The following is a 24107-nucleotide window of genomic DNA, read 5'->3' as shown; positions in this document are numbered from 1 at the left end:
ATTTCACACTTTGTGCCCTCTACGCCATTTATCCTATTAATTAGAATATGGTTGGTTTTATCATGTTTAGATTTTAGTATAAGCTACTCAACACATAAAAAAAAAATTAGAAACTATATTTTAAAAAATGTATACTGTATTTCATAATTTTTTGTAGTCGTACAATTTAATCGAAATGTGTATTAGCTTGTAAACTACACACATCATGAAGATATTTTATGTTGAGTACAAAATATTATTTTTTAGGTATTTTAACTTCATTCCTTATTTGCAACAATTATTGAATTCATTCGAGATTTATATTCAAACAATGATGGAAATGAACAAGTCAGGAATAATATACAAAGTGAGAAAGAAAAAGATTTTTTTACAAGAGATTTATCGTATATTCGTCGCAATTATTGCAGAATAATTAAACAATATTCTTATACAAATTTAAATTACCAATATTAATTATTTTAAATAATATATAATTTTATGTGTGTTTATATAAATAGCATTTATATAAACAAAATGTAAGCAAATATCAATTGTCAAACAAAAAGTAAATGAGTCAAATTGAATCGAAGTTTTTAGAAGATGAGGTGTTAAAAAGAGGAAGGTGTTGGGCCCAGTTTACCTATATCAAGGGCCGTTTTGTTTTGGCCGGTTTGGGCTCAGTGGGCCACATCGAGTCTCTATGGCCCACATCAAGTAGATTAAAAGGATAAAGGCCAAACTTTAGGGCCCACTGTTAAAAATATACGTAATAAAGCGAAAAAGAATTAAAAGCAATCTGAAAACAATTTTGGCATGAGAGCCCAAAGCGGCGGTAAAGACTTTTACACATAAATAAATTAACATGATTTTTTACTCATTTGCGAAAAATCATATAAATAAATAATAATCATTACTTTTCAGTTCCATTATGAGGAAAACATATAAAAATCTTATTCGTCAAAATAATCATAAATCGTGAATGACATAACATCGAGATTATTCTATGGTCATTCGATATCGATTTTTTTTTTTTTTTACTTAAAACGGATTTTGTTAGGATTATTTGTGTAATTTTTGTTGTATTACTTTAGTTAAAGCGTACTCACACCATTAAAGCGTAACTTTCCTCTTTTCTTTTCATTGAAAAAATAAAATAATTAGGTGTATTATGTACACACACACACACACACATATATATATATATATATATGTAATTTTTGTAGAGTGAGTCTCATGTGAGACCGTCTCACGGATCTTAATCCGTGAGACGGGTCAACCCTACCCATATTCACAATAAAAAGTAATACTCTTAGCATAAAAAGTAATACTTTTATATGGATGACCCAAATAAGAGATCCGTCTCACAGATACGACCCGTGAGACCGTCTCACACAAGTTTTTGCCATTTTTGTATATATATGTAATTTTTAATAAATGTGTCTATTGAGTGTAATAATTGTCTATGTGAGGTAAAATAATCGAAACGTGGTGTTTGAACGGCTATACGAGTTAAAAAAAAATTAGTTTTACCGTTACTACCAGTTATAGATTTTGGTAAAATGACAAATATATGATCCTAGATAAAAATAATACAAATGTCTTTACTTCGAGGGTTATCTTTAGAAAATGAAGATAGATATTATCTTATCGAATTAAAAAATATTTATTAATATTGTCTTCTTTTATTAAAATTCTATTAACATCCTTTAACATAATTGTCACACCAATTAGGATTGTCCGAAAATTAAATATCATCATCATCATCATTACATATCTCCCAGATGAAAACGACGTTCTTAAATATTTTAAATAATATCTAATAATTGAAGATGACCTATACTTGTTTGATAAAAAAATTAAATTTAATTAAAATCAACCCTTTAAATAATTCAATATGAAGATTTTATTACAGATACATGAACCAGCCCTTTAAATAATATTAGGAAAATTTAATTAAAAAAACTATTGTACAAATATTTATATCAGAAAAACCATAAGATAAATCTTAGAAATCCATTCTCTGCTACATTTCACAACATAAAAATTATTTGTTCAATTAATAGCCCAGTGTCTTCTTACTGACTCATCGAATAATTAACCTGTATGGAAAATAAATTAGCTTTAATTAAAAGTACCATAATTTGATTAAAGAATATTTATTTTAATTATTATACTAGAAATATTGATATTTTATTTTCAAATAATTAATAAATTTAATCACATCATAAAATTCTCATAAAAAATTGTCACATTCAATAAATTTTTTATTTAAATATTAAGTTTTTAAAAAATTTGAAAGAGTTGAGAATGACAGTAATCGCAAACAATCTATATTTTTTGGTTAAACCTGATCAAACCACTCATGGCCATACTATTCCTTTTCACGTTTACATTCTGAATAGATCGATTTGCGATTTCTACAAAGACTCATTGGTTTTAGCAAACAGATCACAATTATAGATACGTGAAAGCTAGCAAGATTGAAGTTTTCACCATAAAACAGTTGTAAATAAATATATATAAAAAAAATTTGTAAAGTGACGGTAGCAACGACGCCCGTGACTTTGATAACAACATTAACAACAACAGTGAAATGAGCTGATAAAAATAGACAATGTGAAAATGAAAATGAATTGGAAGTTTTTAATGTTTGACTTGAACATTAATCGTGATTGACTCAGAGTTTGAACAAACATAGACAAAACAAAATTATATAAAGAAAATCATAAATGAAACATGTCACAATTCTAATGTCTTAATAGGATGGAATGAAGTAGGAATGATGGTCAATATTTGATCAATTTTATGCGAACAAAATCTAGATCATTTTCTGCAGTAGATATTATTCTACTGTATGGTCGAAAGACACTGATGAGAAATTAGATCCTACGATCGAATTTCTTGTCAAATGAACCGTCGTTTGAGTTGTTAGTTTCATGAATTCGAACATTTGGTACTTATGTATTCCACCATAATAAAAGCTAAAATTTTTGATAACTTGAGGAAAGATGCTATTTCAAGTATCCACGGAAACCATTGAGGGGTATTTTCGTCAATAAAAATGTGAAAAAGTTGAAAAAGGATATACGACCACAAATAATACAAATTTAAAAGGCCCAATTTATTGGTGTTTGAACTAAGGGCCCAATTTATTATGGCCTGATATTACCGGCCCGAAAACTTGTGAACAGTTCTTCTTCCTCGGCCCAATGTTTAGTAAGAAATTCTAACATCTAAATTCATATTATTATCAATAAAATCCAGCTTAAAATAATGATTGGGATATTGGCTAGAATATTTTCTTTGTCATTCTGATATTTTTTCCCATGGTATCGCGCTCCCGTGGCCCTGAACATGTCAAATTTGTTTTTGATTTGCTTGGATTAATCAATAAGTTGTTTTCAGTTTATTTATAATTTATCATCAAGTGATTTAATTTTTAATATTTATAAACATTGTTTAACTTGTTCGTGTTCATCATTAATTAAAAATTGATGTGTTTTATCCAAATTCAATGGATTAAAAAAAATATTTATCGGGATATCATTTTCTTACCTGACGGAATCCCGAATATTCGGATCTCAATACTTGTCGAGTGCGATTTGAGGAGAAAAAAAATCTCATTTCTAATCGGGAAGTGGATTGGTAGATGAGTTACGAGTCGGATCCCTGTCCGATCCCACCCCTATTAAATATGAGTCGTCCAAATATGCAAATATCAAATTAAAGAAATGCACCATGTTACTCGATTTTTACTTTCTCCGTCACATGTATTTAAGTTTTTGTTCGTTTTCACATATATTGAGAAAATTATCCAAGAAATAAATTTATAAAAGAATTTCATTTGACTCTTATTTAATGAATGTTTTAATAGTATAAAAATTTATTGGAAGTAGTTATTAATATTTAATGATGGAGTAGATTGGTAAAAGAATAAAGAAAATAATTATGTATTAGAAACTCATGAAAAATGAAACGTAACTTTTGTACCGTCTATAAGAGACCTCACTTTGAGATGTATACGGATTCCTAAGGTTTATTTAATATGTGGTAGAAATTTGTGTGAGACAATTATACGTGTCGTATTTTGTGAGACATTTCTCTTATTTGAATCATCCATGAAAAATTATTACTTTTTATTGTGAATATCGGTAGAATTAACCCGTCTGACAGATAAAGATTCGTGAGACAGTCTCACAAGAAATCTATTCTTAATCTGGATATTTAATGACTTTAAAATTTCTTAGATTAAATACACCACCACGATTTATCTTCGGTATCAAAACCATTCTATGGTCCCTATTTCTGAACACATTGAAACTTCAATAAACCTGTATTTGTATTTTCAGTAGAGTAAAAAAAAAACCAGGAAACTATGAAATTAAACAATATATCAACTCATCTCTTCGGTAAAAAAAATCAACTCATTGGATTTGATCCAAAATAACTACTGAAAAAATTACGTGTATATGTAATCACATAATCTGAATAGAAACTACATCAATATCAATATAAATTAAAAATCGAACACCTACGAGAAACTAACTAGTTTTTTCAGGACATAAAATCGAACAGATCTGCTCTTGAGCCCGACTTTTAGCTAAACATTGGAATACAAAAAAAGTTTTTCTCTCTGCAGAATCCAAAGGCTCTACTTTACCATATCAGATGTTTGGTAACTTGGTATTTCCCTACGTTCATGTTGAGTTCATCTGGAGTAAAAAAAGTGCCTGGTTCAGTCAATATTTACAATCAGGAGACGGTGAAGCAACGAACAACTCAATTGGGGGGTAGTTATTCCCACTACTGGAAACTGAGTACAAGAGAGTTTCTAATCACTTGAGCGATAGTGCAAGCTTCTTGTGTTTTTCTCCAGCAACTCTAGATTGCTCTTGTATAAATTCAACGAGAAAAGGGTCGGAAAGAGCCCTACCAATATTAGAAGTCAGCAAATCAATAATAATGAGCTTGCAGAGTGGGCTTCCCAAGAAGCGAAACCTCTGTTTACATCAGGTAAATAAGTGTCTATTGCCCAGTAATAGTTGAGAACATTCACATGGATAAAGGTAGCAACAATCTTCTATCCCTTTTTCTTGCAAGCGACTGCCGCAAAATTCTCAAACGTATAGGAATAAGGATGCCAAGGCACATGATAATGAAGGAAATCCAGTAACATTTCAACAAGAGGGTACTATACGAGGAAACTAGAAGTACAATAAAGAGCAAGGCCCAAAATATAGACACCGCAACATCAGTCCTGAGAAAGTGTAAAAACAACACGGTGAAATAACTGAAGAAATATTTGATGGCATTATGAACTAAATAGAAACAAGAAAAGAAGGGAGTCAAACATAAAGGATAAAGATGGAAAAGAGTTAGTGTCTTTACAGGGTTACAGAGCTTGTTATATTACTGAAACATTGTTCACCATGAACTGAAAGAAAGTCACGCAGATCAAGCAAAATCCACTATTTGAATAATTGAGTCTATGCATTTGGTTTCTCAAACCCAACAGCAAGCACACACTAGATATTTCCTTTTCCACACATATATAACTGTTTAAATTTAAAGCGATCGAAAATTAACCAGGAGGCCGAGTGCCGACCAGTATAACAACTTCATTGCTGGAAGAAACAATTCAGATCGATAAACCAAAAGTAATGACAAATAGTTGCAACTTTTAATGCACCATTCACCATAGGCTGCATCGACAATTTCATTACAGTATAAAGTCTTCAAATGGTTCTTTGAGATATGGCTGAGCATTAAAATCTTTATGTATTTTCAAAATTGAGACGGAGACCAAAATTTTACACTATCCAGACAAGTAGCTTGTTTACATTATGCATGAGAAATCGCATTGAGTTCTAGCTCCCAACCATTGTTTCTCTCAATAAAAGCAGTGATCCTAAATATAATTCAAAACCATGTGCACAGTCAATTCAAGATTCCCATTCTGAACAAAGAAAAACTTGCATCTTTTCACAAAATTGCAATTGTATGAACGAACATAGAACATAAAAAATTCACAAAAATAATCACCAATTTACCAAAATATAATATATGCAGGTTAATTATGAAACACAACAAAGAGCAAAAGCATGAAATTACCTGGTGGAGAGAATGGGTTTGGGAGAGAAGACAGTGAGAGCCGGCCACTTGTGCTGAGATCGGATCTGGTAATCTCTCAGTTGCTCCACCAGCTTCGACCGAGTTATCATCGAGTTGATCCACCTAACAAGATCCCAATCCTGCCCGATAACAGTGTCCAATCGAACTGAAATGGGATCACAGAAAGCAGATTCCGCAGGTTAATAATCCTCAATCGACTTGTGATTTTTGCGGAAACGATGATTTTCAGATTGGAATTAGGTTTTATCTTTGCCAATTAGGAGTGGGGTTTTGGGAAACCGTTCATTCTGTTCGGCCTGCCAAAAAATGGAACCTAAGAAGGGAAAGGAATGGAGGTGTTAAGTATTTTAATAAATACGTTTTATCAAAATCACAACGACAATCCATTGTCGTCCAGCGGTTAGGATATCTGGCTTTCACCCAGGAGACCCGGGTTCGATTCCCGGCAATGGAACTTTTTTTGGATTCAACACAATAATTAATTTATTATGTGTTTATCCTCAACCAATGTATCGACAGGCGTATAAATTGAACCAGGAATGGCAAGATTTGGCGGCAGTGGCAGCCCACGTACGCTATACTACGCTACGCGGCTCTAATGTTGAGTACTACTGCAGCTACTACTACTAGCACTTGTGCTTCTAGGACCACCACCTTCTATATAAACCTGAAATCTCCCACAGATTTTACTCACAAAAACAACTACCAAGGTCTCACCAGGACCAAGAACTTGCTAATTGGTCCACCAATGGCACCAAATCCACTCACTGCAACCACTTTATTCCTCTCAATTTGCCTCCTACTGCCACATTCCCATGCCCGAAAAATCGGGGACAGAACGGAAACGAAGGCTCATTAGCCGAAACCTGTGCCACCGGACTATAAGTTCGTAAACATAGTTTTTCTCCCTACATTTGGCAATGGCCAGGCACCTATGATCAATTTTGCAGGCCATTGAGATCCTTACGCTAATGCCAGACAAGTTGAAACTTATCTTTGGAACAATTTTTTGGGTGGAACATCACGCCATTTTCCCTGGAATCGACTTTGGCATCGAGGGAGGAACGAACCTTTAACGGGACAATTTAGCACGATTCCTTTTTAACTATGGTAAGAGGGGGAAGAAAGTGTACCTTACCGCAGCATCACAGTGCCCGTTCCCTGATTACTACATTGGGAATGCACATCAGACCGTACTTTTCGGCTATGTTTGGGCTCAATTCTACAACAATCCTCCATGACAATTCACTTTTGGAATCACGAGCTTTGAAGAAGTATGCAAGGATTGGAACTAAATCCCAGCAAGAGAGAGATATTTCTTGGATTACCAGATGCTGCTTGCACGGGATTTGTTCCTGCAGGAGAACTTCACAAGTGCTTCAAGCGATTACGGGTTCTGCAAAATATGGGGGTGTTATGCTGTGGGACATATACCATGATACAAGGTACAGTTCTTCCATCAAAAACGATGTTTGATCCATTTTTCTCCTGGTGATTTTTAGTTGAGTTTGTCATGTAAAATCATGCGTAAAATCATGTCTATGTATTCGTGTTTGTTTATACGTATGTTTGAATTGTTGGCGGTAAATGCTTTTAGCTTCTTTGCAGCTCATCACCAGGACAATTGTAAAACTATAAGAATCAATCACAACAGAAGATTCAAATCTGTTCGAGGAGTCCAGATAATTTTTCATTTTTATCTTTTTTAATTAATTTGTTTGATCCAATATTTATTCGGAAACCAACTTTCCCTATGATAATCCTATAACGTTTATTAATTCAATTCTCACGCAAACAATATAAAACAAAGTATTTTTCAAAGGAAAAAAAATTTAGTACTCGGTGTCACTTGTAAAGTTTTAATACTGACACAACATTATATGTAACGTAATATGTAATATATGAATGTATGTGACATATTTTTTTTCTAAAGTTTTGATTTAGTTATAATATTATAAAGAATTAAATATGATATAAAGTTTAATAACATGATTTTTTTTTTCTAGTTATAAGATATGCAAATTTAATCATAAACCTGATATATTAAATAAGAAAATAAATAAAAAAACAATTTAACGAAAAAAATTAAATATGATAAGAACTAAGGAAAAATGATCCAATAGATCAATGACTCGTCTCACTTGATCGGCCCCCGAAGAATAACCACCTCCTCTCCTAGAGATCTGCTTTCTTTAAAAAAATAAAATAGAAATAAAAAATTATGATCATAAGTCCATCTCTCTTACAATATTACACGGATAATCACAAACTCTTATCACAGATAAATCATTCTTATTTTAAACGTGAAACGAGTCAACCCGACTCACGTGACACTCGTATATAATTGTGCACCAGAGTCGCATACCCTACTATGGTACGCACCAATAATCCCACCAAAAGCCGACCCTCCGTCTAATTCTCTCAATCAAAAGCTTTAATTCGAGTTTCCACAAGATAACCTTTTATGATTAGTTTAGTAAAGTAAAAATTTGAATGCCTAAAGTGTAAAGAAATGGATAAAAGGGGAAGGGGGTGGTAGCAGTAAGCGGACAAGGTGGCAGGGAAGTATCGAAACTCCCTCATTCTCATTTCTTGAAAGCTAATAAATACATCAGAAATTAAAATAGGAAGAACAAGTGATGAAGCATCGAACTTCTCTCATTCTCGCTTCATGAAAGCTAATACATCAGAAATTAAAGTATATCCTCACTTGACCGGACCTAACCAGTTGTCTTGTATAAAATATGAGCTACTTGATTTGCTGATGGCAAAAAAACAAACCATATTATTACTGACAAGTGACAAGATGTAATGGAACAGTCAAAAGACAACAACAACGTTATCATATCCAAAATAAGAAATGTAGTAGCAAGGGTCACGCATTAGAAGCCATAAAAACGAGTTTCAACGAACCCAGCCCCAAATACAGGAGAGAAAGAAACCAGCATCCATAGTAGAGAAACAGTCTGCTTTAAAACATATAACACACCAACTCGAATAGAAACCCACAAAATCTCAACGCCTGTAATCCCTTTCTTGAGGCTCAGATGCAGAACGATCATAACCGTAACCATCCTCATCCATGCGATCATAACGGTCATCACCACGATCAGTTTCCCTATAGCGGTCATAAACACCCTGACCATCTGGATCCTCATACGAACCTCGACCTTGGCGTTCATGATAGTTGTGGCGCCCATGTTCGCGTTCAGGCTGATTGGGCCACCCATGATCGTCTTCTGCATCTGCATTGTTACGATCTCTGTCTCTAGTACCTCGGTCTCGCTCATGCTTAGAATTGACACGATCGTAGTCATACTCACGGTCACGGGAATGTCCACGATCGTTGCCGTCCTCAGCTTCATAATCCTTTTCTTTTTCCCTTTCCCTGTCACGGTTACGATCTCTGCCACGTTCCCTGTCACGATCATCATGATCACGACCTCGATCACGGTCGCGAGGCCGATCCCTCTCACGGTCTCGACCATGATCTCTCTCCTTGTCCCTGTCTTTATTTCTGTCACGATCCCGGTGGTGCCTATCTTCTCTTCGGTCACGATCCCTTGGTCTTTCGTGCGATAGCTCACGAGATCTTTCCCGTTCTTTCTCTTTGTCTCTTCCCCTTTCACGAGATTTCTCCCTATACCAGAAAATTTGTCAGTTATAAATTTTAGTTTCATAAGATGCCCAGGAGGCAATCATTGATAAATTGACAACCGATATAACTTGTCCTGGATTTTAATATGCGATGGTACAGATGAGTCGATGACTGTTCTCAAAATAGACAGACTCATGATCCGTTACTGAACCCAGCTTCAACAAGTTCAGCAGTATATAGGCCATAATTTGTACAAAGTAGATACAGGAGTCCCATATTGTCAGGGGCTTTACCTATCTCGTTCATCTCGAACCCTTGGCTCCTCAGACACAGATTTTCCTCCAGACTGTCCTTGTTCTCTACAATACCAAAAAGAATATTAACCTTGTGTAAATTCTAACAGGTCGATGATGCAACATCATACTAACATGCAAGCCAAAGAGTGTGGTACTGTGGTTGGTAGAAGTGTCAAAATCATGATAATCACTTGAAGTGAAGAAAACCCATGAAATGTATGTAGTTCAGAAAAATAAGCACAAGTACAAATTAATTATCAGCTGCCGTGAACATAAAGTGGGTTAAAAAAGAGTAAGAGGGTAGGTGCTGATAAACGGAAAGATTTTTTTCCAAAGATGCTTCAAATTTATAAAATACAGTACCAAATAATTTATACCAGACAAATTATTAATTGGAAATAAACATGAATTGTGGCTAAAAACACAGTTGATCAAACGAAGAAAATAATATATGAACATTGCAACCATATTTTAAGCAAATTGCTCCAATGCATAAAACAGGTTTAAGTAAATAATTTCCCCTGAATGTAGCTAGGATCAAAAGCACCATAAGGTGACAATGAAATCAGCAAGTTTTAAAATATCATTATAAAGACAACAAACACTAGCGATGTAAACAAATCGAGCATGTTCGCGGACTTTCGAGCTGGCTCGATAAATATTTGATTTGTATTCGAATTTATCGAACTCGAGCCGAACTCGAACATGTTCGAACTTTTTTCGAGCTGAACTCGAGCTCAAATTATTTTGTTCGATAGTTCGCGAGCGGCTCACGAGCATTAATATTTTATTCATATAATATAATCATATATTAAATATATATACATTTCGTGCTTTCGGACATTTCGAGCTCTTAAGCTTTCATTCTCGAATTTTACTATCCAAACAATAATTCGTACAACTCACGAATAGGTTCGAGGATTTCGAGCCGAACTCGAAACTCTTTTCAAGCCAAACTCGAACCAAAAAATTAAAAAAATTAAGCTTCGAATCGAGCTCGAACTCGAATATACTTAATTCGAGCCAAATTCGAACCTTAAATTTGTACTAATATTCGGCTCGATTCGGTTCGTTTATACCTCTGACTAAGACCAACTAGGTTTCAAATTTCAAACATCACACAAAATTCTACAGCATCCTCGATTTTTCAACAGGAAAACTTTTTTTACAGTCTTGATTCAAAAAGGTGTGCAGCTGTCATGCATGTTCACACAAGACTTACCTTCCTGCATACTTCTGATTAACTTCTTCACCACCAACCCGACTTGTTCCAAGTCCACCACCAAGCCTGCGAGGCCGCCAGTTTGGAACGGTTCTGCCTCGCTCAACATCCACAAGCACCCTCCTGTTATCAATTTTTTTGCCATCGGCTTGTTTGTATGCCGCTGCATGACATATAAGTATAACCACCCATTAATAAGCATAAAATTACAGGAGAATAAATAGAAGTAAAGTCATGAGTGTGAACAAACCTTTCATATCCCGTGTATGCATAAACTCGATAAAAGCATAGCCTCTAGGCTTCTTTGTATCTTTATTTGTGACCAAGCGAACCTGAAAAGTAAAAAAGATACAGCTAGGAAACAATATCTACAAAATTTTTAAAATATACTCGAAAAAGACAAGTCTTCTAGTTATGTCTTGATTTTGTACTACGCCTACGGTAAAAAAATGCCTAAGGGCACGGCAGACAGGCACTATGCCTAATTAGCCGTGCTCACCTTTCAATCATAGAGCTCCCAAGCCAGACGCATCACCATCACTGCTAGAGTTTCCATAAAACGGTGGCCAATATACCAGTTGACATACACACACTAACTTCCCCTTACCAGGGATATTTCTTAATATAAAAAAATGACTACGAGTAATATATCGAAGACGATCTATCATCATAGTCATTGAAGCTTTTTAATACCTCTAAATAGAAAGATACTGCGTACTAAAATTAAAAGGAAGAGAGAGATGCTATTACTCCCAAAGCGATTTACCCATTGCAGGAAAAAGTTGCTTCCCCATGTTGCTTGAAATAATGACCAAATGGCACAAGGAATCATAGCTCTTAAAAGATTCAAAATTTTACCTTTGTAGTTATGAGGTTCCGTTTCTCACTTTGAATGGTCACTTGGGAAAAAGTTCATGCAGATGAGAGCCAATGTAGGAAATTTTACCCTCTTACCAAGTTTGAAACTAACATTTAAAAATGAAGCATGACTAGAAACTAAACCACCACCTAGTTCTGAAATATTTCAGCCCCAAAAAAAGGGGGGTAAAAGGAAGTAGCAGCCTAACTACAATTTCAACCAAAATAATACCTGGGTGCTACAGTTTCTGTTTTCGAATTAAACATGAGGTCCAGAAGGCATGAAATGCGAATTATTCTAACTAGCAAATCAGAGGTAAGGTTACAAGTCAAATTTCATGCATCCTCAAATAGAATCCCAAAACATATGATCAAGACACCTGACTAACTGCATACCAAGCATAGATCATCATTGAAGTGATGAAATGAGAATTGTTCTAAAGTTTAAGTAGAACAGTCGCAAATCAAATTTGATCTACTCTTGAAGAAAAAACAGAAACAGTTCCATGATCTATAAGCTATACATCTGATCACATACAGAGTGATTAGAATGTTTGCTTTACAAAAATACTAATTTTCATATTTTAAAATCTTTTGATCAATAGCACAGAAGAGGCAATCCCAAAATTTCTTATATTTTACTGACGCATGCCACACGGTTTCAATTGTACTAGATTAAATTATAATACCCATAATTCCTCCGGTTCCCTTCTTTCCCCAGTTCTGGTGGAGTGGTACAGTTGAGGGGAAATTCTTTGAGCCAAAAAAAAAAGGTTTTCTTAGACATGAATAACAAAAGGACAGTGTAACAGCGAATGTACACTCTTACCAACCCAAAAGATAACCTGAGCCCCGCTTGGGGCATCCTACAATACCTACCCTCTTGATTGGCCCATAAGCCTCGAACTCCCTTTTGATCCTGTTCTCAGATGTCTCATAGTTCTGGAAAAAGGAAAAAAAATCATATAAGAACAGGAAAAAAATCAACAGTAGCAACAAAATGATAACTAAGAAAAGGAGAACTCACAATCCTAGCAACGAACAATGTTTTGTATGGATCACCAGATATATTTGGGTCCTTACTTGGATCATCTGTGAAGAAAAACACAGAAACAAGATTAACAAACATTTGAATCCAAGTTCATCTGGCACTAGTTAACTACAGACTTGTATTGTATGGAAGGGAGAGATTTCGAGAATATATGAAATATCAAATGCCACTAAAAGCTGAATGAAAGCTGTAGCTATTAGCTATCTTAAGATTTAAGAAGTTTGTGAAGCTATAATCACATTTCTCGAATTCCTCAGCAACTTTTTTCGCTCCTTCCACCAGCCGAATTTGGTGAATCCTGGCCTTCCTTTGTGCCTTCATACAAGAAGAGAATCAGTAAATATGTATTGCATGCCCAAAACCAGGTCTTCTAATATCAGGGAGTGGGTTCAACCGTTCAAGCGCTGTGATTATGAACTTTAACTAAAACAGCAATACATAAAAAAAGGAAACTAACTACCTCACCAAAATATAAACTTTTAAGTGCCAAAAAGTATCAAAGAAATGAATCTCAAAGTTCTAATCATATACAGCAGATTTTGAGATGGAAAAATCTTACCGGAGTCTCACCCTCATCGACAGGGGGGGCATACTCAGGATCACCAGGGTTCGCAAAATTACTAACCAGTTGTGCAATACCTGTGAAATCAAATAAGATCATAGAAGCAAAAGTCAGGCCATATAAATTGGTGAGTGTGAAGCTAAATAAATGCAGAACAGACCTGTATATGGCAGGCATTTCCTCTTCTCTGGAGGTGGTTTGTATTCCAGAGGCGGGCGTGGTTCGAACAACTTCAAAAGATTAGTAGTTAAACCAGTGGGGTGACTTTGACCAATCTACAAGAACAATCATAGAAAAGCATTCAACACCGAGGGATTTTTCTTTGGCGAAGACAATGAAACAGCCCAAATCACAAACTAGTTATTATGAAATTCAGGAAAACTAACGAAGCGATATAGCGAGTCCCCTTCCTACAACTTAAAAATCTACCCACCTGAAAAAACAAAAGAACCTTGCTTCATTTCTCAAACAAAATAATTAACAAACCCAAAAGAATTCAACCAAGCATCTTCAATAGGGAGGGAGCAATACACTAATCCCTACACTACGTCCGTAAACCCAAACCTTGAAGGAATTAAATTTCCAAAATAAATCAAACTTCTACAGACCGGATAGACATTATATCTAGCGTATCCAACAAAAAGAAAATTCATATAAGCCAGCATCGACATAAATCCCGAATCGATGCAAATGATAAGAGTACCATTTTGAGTTGCATGAGATTGGCGCGGTTCTGAGCCTTAGTTCTCGCCTGCACGGCGGCGTTCTGGTCGCGCATCATTGCATCGCCGTAGTCCCCCATCGGACTCACCTTAGGGTTTTCGACTAAAGACCTAACGGAGTTGACTAACTCGCAATTTCAATTTTAGGGAACACCACCACGACTACTAGATAGATAATCACGATGCAACACGGAACTACCAATATATATATATATATTATACTTTCTGCTCCATTTTTTATAATTCATTCTATTTATAATTAAATAAAAATCAAAATATAATTACAAAAAATAATAAAAAAATTAAATTATAATTTTGATATATAAATCATAAATTAAATTAAATAAGAAAAAAAAATCAAAGTTGAAATTAAACATATAATTTAATGTTATAAAACAAAGATCATGTTCGTAAGCTATATATAATTATTAAAACATGTCATGATACCAAAAATTAGTTATTTTAATTATCTCAAATTAATAATATAATATATATATATATATATATATATATAAAATTTAATAATATTAATATTAAATAAATATATATTAGAATGTAAAAAATCATTAAACATATTTTGATATATTAATTTTATTGTATTTCAAATTGAAAATATAATCAAGCAAAAATTAGATTCACTCAATATCTTTCTCAAATTTTAAAAAATGAAAAATATTGAAAATGATATTTGAAACATTTTATATCCCAGGTGAGTTTTAAAAAACACCGTGATGGTCATGCCAAGTTTTTGTTGTTTTCCTGTGTGTCTTCCACGTTATCTCCCTTGGCAAAAATATGTGTGAGACGGTCTCACGGGCCATATTTTATGAGACAGATTTTTATTTGGGTAATCCATGAAAAGGTATTAATTTTTATGCTAAAAGTATTACTTTTTATTGTGAATATGGGTAGGATTAACTCGTCATATTGAGATCTGTAAGACGGTCTCACATGAGACCTACTCCTCCCAATATGACATATCCAACATGTATCACTGTTTTGTTTGTGTTCTAGCTCGGGTTTGTTCGACATAAAAACTCATGTTCATAAATTATAAACCATGAACTGAACAATATATTTCAAACATAAGAATAAAAAATATGTTGCACGATGTAGAATTAAGGTCCGACGGCATACTTCAATAAAAGTAAACATAGGTTTTTGGATGGTAAAATTATTTTTCCATTAAATAACTATGTAATTTTTTTAACTCGGTATAATTTAACTTGATTTTTATATCGATTTAAAAAATATATAGTGCACGATGCATTATCGGATTAACTTTGAAATAAAATTTATTTAAAAAGTATTTTAGAACGTTCCCAATACTAAAATGAATTCATATGTTACAGGAAATATGGTCAAGTTTGTGAAAAATAAGTCAATTTTTGAAGTTCATACACATGATTAATTCTCTAGCTATGCATGCACATTGTGAAGATCATCATCTTTGGCATAGAACTTGGCCAATAATAAACCAGAGAATGAATATTTTTACATTACATGTGATTTTTGAGGCAATGCTCACTCAGTTCTATGCCATATACCTTTAATGACATTTCTACCGCCTTTGCTCATCGGAGCTCGGTTTATCGGTCTCTCTCGAGTCACTGCTCGACGAAGATGGGTTCAATCCGTACTCACTCGTTGCTCCATACTCACTGCTATTGAATTCATGGCTAGACATCACCATCTTCTTGAACTTCATCATGTCAGCATTATAGGCACGTGTATCGTATGTCTTTGCGTTCCCGTTGGGGCTCATGTAACTCATGCACTGGCCTGGATTTACGCCCTCGTTTAGATCATCCAGTGAAGCATCTCCATCCAGTGTTCGAACAATCTGAGACACACAAGGTTTCACACACATTAATCAAGGAAATTGAGAAGTTTGATTTATCAAGAATTTTTGCTAGGTGGCATTATCTTCATACCTGGCTCATCTTTGGGCGTCTTCTGGCAGAATGGCGTATACATGCTGCAGCACAGGAAACCATAAGAGCTATTTCGTGTGGGATGTAGTTATCTTCCAGACGAGGGTCGACTAGTGGATCATAATTGCCATCTTCCAATGATTTGGACAGAAGGGGCCTAGCCTGTTTTGTAACCAAATGAAGTTAGAGTAAACGAAATATATAAGATTGAAAACTTGTAAATTTTATAAATTATTCGTTATCCAAACATCACATTCCAATCGTTCTAATGTTGTGCCATACAGATAGCAAATATATCAAAGAGAAGAGTTTATAACAAACCCAATCTACTAAGCTGTCTTCCATGTTCTTATTCAGAGGCCGGCGCCCGGTTATCAGTTCCAAGAGCATGACTCCAAATGAAAAAACATCAGATTTTTCTGTAAGCTTGCCGCTAGAGGCATACTCGGGAGCCAAGTACCCGAAAGTTCCCATTACGCGCGTAGATACATGAGTGAAATTGTCAGAAGTAAGCTTAGCTAATCCGAAATCAGCCACCTAGATTATAAGTCGAGTGGACATGTTACTAGAAAACATGGCCATCGATGATCTTCTTAGGTTACTTTGCTTTTCTAATACTTACCATGGCTTCGAAGTTAAAGTCGAGAAGAATGTTTGCTGCTTTAATATCCCGGTGGATGATACGAGGATGGCCTATAATCACAAGGAAAAGTTTTAAAATTCTGCCATTTTAACACACGTACGAACAGATGATTGTAAGAAGGTAAGAAATTTCATACAATCTTCATGGAGATAAGCAAGTCCCTTAGCTGATCCAACAGCGATTCGAAGCCTTGTTGCCCAATCCATTACTGGTTGGCCTTTTCCTGCACACAAAATTTACCCTTTTGAGGGGTAAGAATCTACACATTGAATTCAACAAAGGAAGATTTCAAGTAACTAAGCTTACCATGGAGATGAAACTGCAGTGTCTTATTCGGAACAAATTCATAAACAAGCATTCTTTGTCCATCAGCAATGCAGTATCCAACAAGGGACACAAGATGGCGATGATGGACACGACTAATAATCTCGACCTCGGCTTGAAATTCACGCTCCCCTTGCCCACTGCCGGACTTGAGGCTTTTCACCGCCACCTCCTTTCCATCAGGTAAAACACCCTTGTGTACGAGCCCGAAACCACCTTGGCCCAACAGATTGGATTGAGAGAATCCATTAGTTGCAGAGTTTAGCTCTTCATAGGTGAATTGGCTCTTGGAACCAATGCCTCCCATGTTTGGAGATTGAGGTTGTTGCATAGGTGTAAGATGCTGGCCCGAGTAACCCGAGCTGAAATCGCTGCTAGTGTTGGCCGCCGGAGGAGGTGAAGTAATTGGTGCACCCCATCCCCCGCCAACTACGACAACAGGTGTGCCCACGACTCCCGGAGGGGGCTCAAGATTCACTATGTGGTCCATTGGAAATGGACTATGCCAATGTGTTGAAGGGTTGTAGTATAGATCACCTCCTGAAATGAAAATCAATGACCCGTAAAGATTATTAGGTTCAAGTTGGATCTAATATCTTAAAATTTATTAAATTGTAGAAAACTTGAGCACCTGTGGGGGGGCATCCTGGATCAATGTAATAAGATGGTTTTTTCTTCCTCCTGGACAATATCAGGCAGGCAATAATAAGGGCAAGAAGCACTACTCCTCCAACGATGATTCCGGCGATGATAGCTGAATTTACAGTTGCATCAGGCGGTGGAGGGACAAGGCCTGTTGAGGAACCAGCTGGGTGACTTGAGGACCTATTGGTGGCGGCCGAGCGTGGAAGATGAGGAGGTGACAAAGATGGTGATGGAGGTGTTGGTGAAGCGGTGGCTCTTGGTGGTGGTGGAAGGATTACAGGTGCGGGAGGAGCTCCAGGGGCTGGAGGGGGGTTCAATATTGGAGGTGGAGGTGAGGAGGGAATGGTGGATGGCAGTGGCGCCGAGGAAGTCGGTGGAGGAGGTGAGGCCGAGTCATCAGGCGGAGGGGCTTGACGAGGTGGTGGTGATGGAAGGAGCGGAGGTGGGAGAGATTCTTCCGGAGGCGGTGTTGAGGCTTCTGGTGGAGGTGGTGAGGCTTTAGGTGGAGGAGAAGGTGGGGGAGGAGGAGATGTTGGAGGTGCTGGTGGCGATAATTCTGGTGGTGGAGATGTAGACGGAGGATGTGTTGACGACGATGTCTTGTCTGGATGTCCCGGATTTATTGGGAAAGAATCCGCAGTAATAACATTGTCGCTTAGCGATGGAGAAGTCTGAGGAGATTGCTGAGGCGATGAATCCATTTTAACAATGAACTCCAGGCGAAGATATGCGCCAATACATACGCCGGAAATTGAATTCTCCGGCGAAAACTCCTCTTCTCGACAATCCAATGCACCTGATTTCATTCATTACCATTTACCAATATTGCAAACTTGCATTAATGGTCATTCCATGCAGATAAAAATGAGGGATTAGCAAACTTGCATTAATGGTCATATATTGGCTCAATATTCGTGAACTTGATCCTTAATTCTCTTTGGTTCCCACTCATACATATACAAACCGGAAACAAGATTTCAACTGAGTCAAAGGCAAGATTTTTGCATTTACAGGAAACCAAAGACCAATTTTTTTGCAAAATTTTAACATACACATACATGCAAAAAAATGGTGGGTTTTGTCCCATTTCATGCATTGAATCCTTAAAAATGTTTCTTGCACGGGATAATTCCTAGATAAATGAACATAGATTCCCATGTTGTTTATACCGTTCAGAGAAAAATGGTACCTGAATGAAGAAGATTGAAGGACCCTCAAAAGGCAAGAAAGAGAGAGCCCTTGGCATTGTGTATTTTTGCAATTTTCGAAGGCCACACCCTCCCTGTGTCTTCCGACAAAAAAGGGCTCCTTTAATTGTCTCTTTTTAAATCTTATCATTATGATGGATATATTAGTTTCTTCTAAAATAACAGGATTATTTTAATTGAAGTTGAAATAATTATTTACTAATCACTTTTTTTTACTAAGAGTATTATTTTTTATTATGAATATGTGTATAATTGACTCGTCTCACAGATTAAAATATTTGAAACGGTCTCACATTAAACACACTCAACTTCTTATTGAGAATATGACATATTAAAAAATAATTATTTTTCACATTTTACGAATCCACCTATTTAAAGTCACCCCGATGGAACCAACGATTAAGCTCGCCCTGCGGCAGATAACTATGGCGGATGTGGTATGCAATCCAAAGCCCTCCAATAGAGCTATGCAGTCGCCATTTGTTGGCGCCTTCAGTACCATTCATCATCTGCAATTGCTTGGAACTCGCACAAAATCCTCTTCCTCGCGTCGTAGGTACAGTTCATATCCCTGTCTTTCGTGCAATTACAATGACCAGAGTAGTGTTTGGAGTGAGGATTTATGGACTCGGCTGAAACCTCGTGGGGAATTTAAGGTTGGTTGCAAAAGGGAGAAGGTGAACACGAAGGGGAAGGAGAATGTGTGGAGTGTCGATAATGAGATGGCAAAATTTGAGAAAGGTAAGGAGAGGTTAAGGAGGAGGAAAATTAAAGAAGGGAAGAGGGTGAGGAATGTGAATAGGAAAGGTGATAGAGTTATGGTGTCTGATTCTATGTTAATGGAAGTAGAAACAATTTTGCAAACACAGGTAATATCCGGTGATGCTTTGAAGAGTCTTGTTCTTTCATTTTATCAATCTGAAAATTTTCTTTTTTATGCTATGTGGTGATGTTATTTCAATCGGGTGGTGTGTCTGATTTTTCAACTTCGAATAGTCTTTTCCTTATGCTGTCAGTTGGACCATGGATATTATAATTGTTCGAATTGTGTTGTATTATGCCCTTACTTATCCTATGAGACATCGCAAAATGATTCTGAAAAGTAAAGTTTGGGTCACTATGGGAGCTATGATATTTAACAATTACAGTATTAGGTGCATATTAAAATTCTATTAGCTTTGAATAAATTGGTAACTGCAATCCTATCATAATAAAAGAGAAGTTCTTTATTTATCGTTTTGTAGATTAGCCTCTAGTCGTTGTTCAATGGGTCCATTTGCTGTTGCATTACCTTTAAACTGATGGAGATTCAAGAAATCAGTTCTATCAGAAACCCTGTATGTTTCTCAGTTATAGGAACGTGCTTTGAAAACGTATGTTCAAATTTATCATTTGATTCCTTTAGCATATCCGTAACAGTGACGATATTATGAAAACTGGCGAAGTTATTTTCTCATGTGAATTTGGAGACAGTTGTCCTCTTTCATGTAACTTAACAAAGTGAATGAGAAACATATGAATCTGGAACCCCAATCTGCTTTTGGTTAGTCGGTCAATTGGTGCTGAATGAAATGCACTTTTAACTGCTGGTTCAGTTCGGAGGGCTTCATACCTTCCATCCCTCCTCCACACACATTTACCTAATTTAATCCATGTACAGTATCATTGTTTCAGGAACCAGTTATTCTTCCTGCATGGAACACATTTACAAGTAGTGTCAGTGGAATATGGAAGGGTGTGGGAGCTGTTTTTTCTCCTATCACTGCCAGGATGGAGGCAATTGATATTGGGAGAAGGAATGAGAACCTATTTGACTGCTATACCGTGTCTCATCTCGACGTCGTTCCATCTACTTCTGGGACTCGAAAGTCTCATATTCAGAGGAAAATAAATTGGGTTACACTGAATCCTTTTGGTGAAGCTCAACAAAGTGGAAGTGGTGTTGGACATAAAGACGAAGATGCATCTGTTGGAAAATTCAATGTTTGCCTTTTGCCGAAATTTGATTCCTTTGACCTTGGAAGCAGTGATGTCATGGAAGAAGATGTAATGGGAATGGAACCTGGTCTTGTATTCTTCGAGGTAGTACCAAATATTGTGTATCTGTGCCTTATGTTGATCCCCTAAATTTTATTTATTGGTAGCTAACATGCGCCTTGGTTATTTCTTGGAGAGAACTAATAAATCTGTTGACCAAAACTAAAAGAAAATAATTGGTTTAAGGTACTTTGAGTGGATGATTGACGAAAGCTTATGATGTTTGTGGACGAATAAAGTCATGTAAGCTTGGTCATGGATTTGTTCATTTTTTTTTTCAAAACGAAATTGCAGGATGGATCTTATTCAAGAGGTCCAGTGGATATTCCGATTGGCGGATTAGAAGAGTCCAACTATTACCTTTCCCCAACTTTCAAATTTGAACAAGTATGTTAATTTCCTTGAGTTTCTTTTTGTTGTTGCCTCGTGGGTCGTCCTTTCTTGTTTAATCACATTATAAAATGTGTTGTAGTGATCTTGGCTACATTTGATTTCCCCAAGTATGAGATAAAGTGCCTAAATGCCAAGATTTAGTGCAGTAGAATGGTCATAGTTAGATAGTTTGACCCTGTATCATAAAAGGATGGAGTATTTGAAAAAATGTTGAAGTGCTTGTCGAGTTGAAATTTTAATGCATCGATAACTGAAGGTGTGCATTACATTTTTTTTCTCTATCTCCGAGTCTCCATGGCCAATCCTAACCTTACTTCTGAAGTCAGTCAATTCTATTTTTTTTTTAATGAATTTGTTGCATGGAAGCTGCAAAGGAATATGTTACTGTTATTTGGATCCAAAGGTTTTAACTATAATTTATAAGAGCTCCCGGCGAATCTTGAGAACCATTTAGTGCCTTTGTCCCCATCTGTCTCCATGCTTTGGCTCTGTCTTTCACCACTTGTATTGATTTTCGTCATTATCTGTTTTGTTTCTGTTGTCAATTTGGAGTATTATGTTTCAAGTTCTAAACGATTGTTTTTTTTATTACTGTTACCTCTTCTCTTCCTCTTTTTATTTCTCTGCATGTTTTGGTTCTAAACCACTAAATGAATGGCAAGAATTGGGCATATGATCTGATTTTCGGTAAACTTGTTTATGATGGAAACATTTCTTCTCTCGTTTCCTTGATTAAAAAAAATATGATTAATCTTTCATGTTTTCTTTCCAGTGTTTGGTTAAAGGTTGCCACAATAGGTTGCGTGTTGTGCATACTATAGAATTCAGTGATTCAGGTTCAGATATCCAAATTATGAGGGTTGCCGTTTATGAAGAGAAATGGGTTAGTCCAGCCAACATTTCTGACTCCAGGTATGGTAGGTCACCACGTAATTTTTCCCGTTTTAATGCGTTTCAAATTTTTATCGATATGTTGCAAACTTCCTTTTACCCCTTCCATTGGCTAACATGTAACAATCAGTCAAGGAACAAGATTTTATTTTTTGCTAGCGAGCTTCGTCAAAATTACCTTATGTATACATTATGGATCCTGAAAGTTGTTTATGTATTTTGTTAAAATCTATTCCACCAGGGCTGATTTTGTTCGCCATGGTTAAAACTTGTGTAGTTTATGAAAACATGTGGCAAATGGCAGGAAACGGTTTGTAAACTCTTGGAAACTGCTTACTTAATTTGGGGACACCGAGCAACCTGGAAAGATTTCAGTTTCATGATGCTACTTTTCTACGCAACTGATTTCTCTACTACCAAAATACACAAATATAATCTATGTTAGCTTAATGCCCATCTAGATTTTTTTTGTTCATATTTTTCCTCATTATACGATATTGTGACAATCCTGTGCCTAGTCACTATTGACTGGCTTGATTGCTCTTTAATCAGATGGATGGATTTTCATAACTGGAAAATGTCTTATTTTGAGGATAGCTGGAAAATGTATTGGCATGTTTTAAAACTTAATGCAAAAGTTGGTTCTTGAGCTCAAGAGATGAGTATCATTCTTGCACTATTTCATAAATAATCTTGAGAAATTCAGGATTTCTCAAGATCTTTTGGTAATGAATAATTAGATCCTCTGCCTGTCTGACATCTATTTAGCTCATATTTTCAATTTTTGTCACAACAGTGGGTCCGAGCTAGACCTGATGCCATTTTCCCAAAGGAAAAGAGTCCAACCCTCACAACTGACCGGATCCTGGAAAGTATTTGAAATAAGTGCCACACCGATATACAATGAGGAGATACCAATACAAGAAACCAACGACACGCCTTATGTGTATCTCTGCATGGAAAACCTAAAAAAGAGAACCTCCCCGGAAAACCTCGTGTACTTTGGTGAAGAAGAAATGCTGGACATGCAGGATGTTGCTGTCCTATGGCTGCCGGGAGGCGTTACCGCCTATGTCGATGTAAAGGAAGATGGAATTCTGTGTATTGGCGTTGGTTGGTATTCAGATGAAGGGATCAACCTTGTCATGGAAAGGGATTATGGGATGGATGGAAAATTCAAGGAAGTTAGATGGAAATCTGAAATGAAGAGAAGATGGTATAATCTTCCCGTCGCGTGATTTGTTGACATCTTCGTATGTTTTTTGGGATTTTTTTTCTTTGTTCATAGTTCATGGAAATGAAAATTTGATCGCTTAATGTATTGTAATTATGTCTGTCCGGACAGTTTTGTTTATATATTTTACTCGAGCAGTTTGCTCTGTGACAAGCAGTATCTGGTTAGGGCGGTTTTAACAATATGGAAACATGAATTATGGTTATGCACACAATTATTATGAATTTTGAGGGTTGCTTTGATTCTATTGGGTAGTACTACCAGATAAATCCAATGAACAAAAGAGAGAATCACCTATTTTTGCAATGTGCTATGTGAAAAAAAATAAAAAATAGATGTGGTCTGTTTTCGGTCATTTGATATATATATACTTGGAAG

The 24107-nt window shown here is 35.9% G+C and overlaps 3 protein-coding genes, 1 non-coding gene and 1 pseudogene across 5 annotated transcripts; 3 read left to right on the top strand and 2 right to left on the bottom strand.

Annotated features, from left to right (window-relative positions):
• The first annotated feature begins 6090 nt into the window (after window positions 1-6090).
• Window positions 6091-7665, top strand: LOC140805821 (acidic endochitinase-like; annotated as a pseudogene).
• Window positions 6494-6565, top strand: TRNAE-UUC (transfer RNA glutamic acid (anticodon UUC)). The gene has a single exon. It is a non-coding gene; the product is annotated as a tRNA-Glu (tRNA).
• A 1269-nt stretch (window positions 7666-8934) lies between the features above and the next one.
• LOC140805745 (U1 small nuclear ribonucleoprotein 70 kDa-like) lies at window positions 8935-14605 on the bottom strand. Its single transcript, XM_073162070.1, has 10 exons — window positions 14402-14605; window positions 13859-13973; window positions 13696-13775; window positions 13376-13451; window positions 13113-13177; window positions 12965-13027; window positions 11478-11559; window positions 11228-11390; window positions 10003-10068; window positions 8935-9751 (listed from the first exon to the last, which is right to left on the bottom strand). The coding sequence occupies exons 1-10, from the start codon at window positions 14498-14500 to the stop codon at window positions 9127-9129; spliced, it is 1434 nt and encodes a 477-aa protein (XP_073018171.1). The 5' UTR covers window positions 14501-14605; the 3' UTR covers window positions 8935-9126.
• Window positions 14606-15911: 1306 nt separating this feature from the next.
• On the bottom strand, window positions 15912-19260 carry LOC140805670 (proline-rich receptor-like protein kinase PERK15). Its single transcript, XM_073161964.1, has 8 exons — window positions 19156-19260; window positions 17953-18762; window positions 17304-17861; window positions 17134-17220; window positions 16977-17047; window positions 16676-16891; window positions 16355-16516; window positions 15912-16263 (listed from the first exon to the last, which is right to left on the bottom strand). The coding sequence occupies exons 2-8, from the start codon at window positions 18665-18667 to the stop codon at window positions 15982-15984; spliced, it is 2091 nt and encodes a 696-aa protein (XP_073018065.1). The 5' UTR covers window positions 18668-18762; window positions 19156-19260; the 3' UTR covers window positions 15912-15981.
• A 329-nt stretch (window positions 19261-19589) lies between these two features.
• On the top strand, window positions 19590-23953 carry LOC140805566 (uncharacterized). 2 transcript variants are annotated; one of them, XM_073161846.1, is made up of 5 exons: window positions 19590-20043; window positions 20849-21256; window positions 21506-21598; window positions 22377-22516; window positions 23292-23953. In XM_073161846.1, the coding sequence occupies exons 1-5, from the start codon at window positions 19600-19602 to the stop codon at window positions 23731-23733; spliced, it is 1527 nt and encodes a 508-aa protein (XP_073017947.1). In that variant the 5' UTR covers window positions 19590-19599; the 3' UTR covers window positions 23734-23953. The 2 variants fall into 2 exon arrangements, with proteins under 2 accessions (XP_073017947.1, XP_073017984.1); XM_073161883.1 differs by lacking the exon at window positions 21506-21598.
• The last annotated feature ends 154 nt before the right edge of the window (window positions 23954-24107 follow it).

Source organism: Primulina eburnea, chromosome 1 (genome assembly GCF_022965805.1).
Source record: "Primulina eburnea isolate SZY01 chromosome 1, ASM2296580v1, whole genome shotgun sequence".
In the NCBI taxonomy this organism is placed as follows: Eukaryota; Viridiplantae; Streptophyta; class Magnoliopsida; order Lamiales; family Gesneriaceae; genus Primulina; species Primulina eburnea.
The sequence above is the reverse complement of the archived record's forward strand: the minus strand, read 5'-3'. Positions and strand labels throughout refer to the sequence as shown.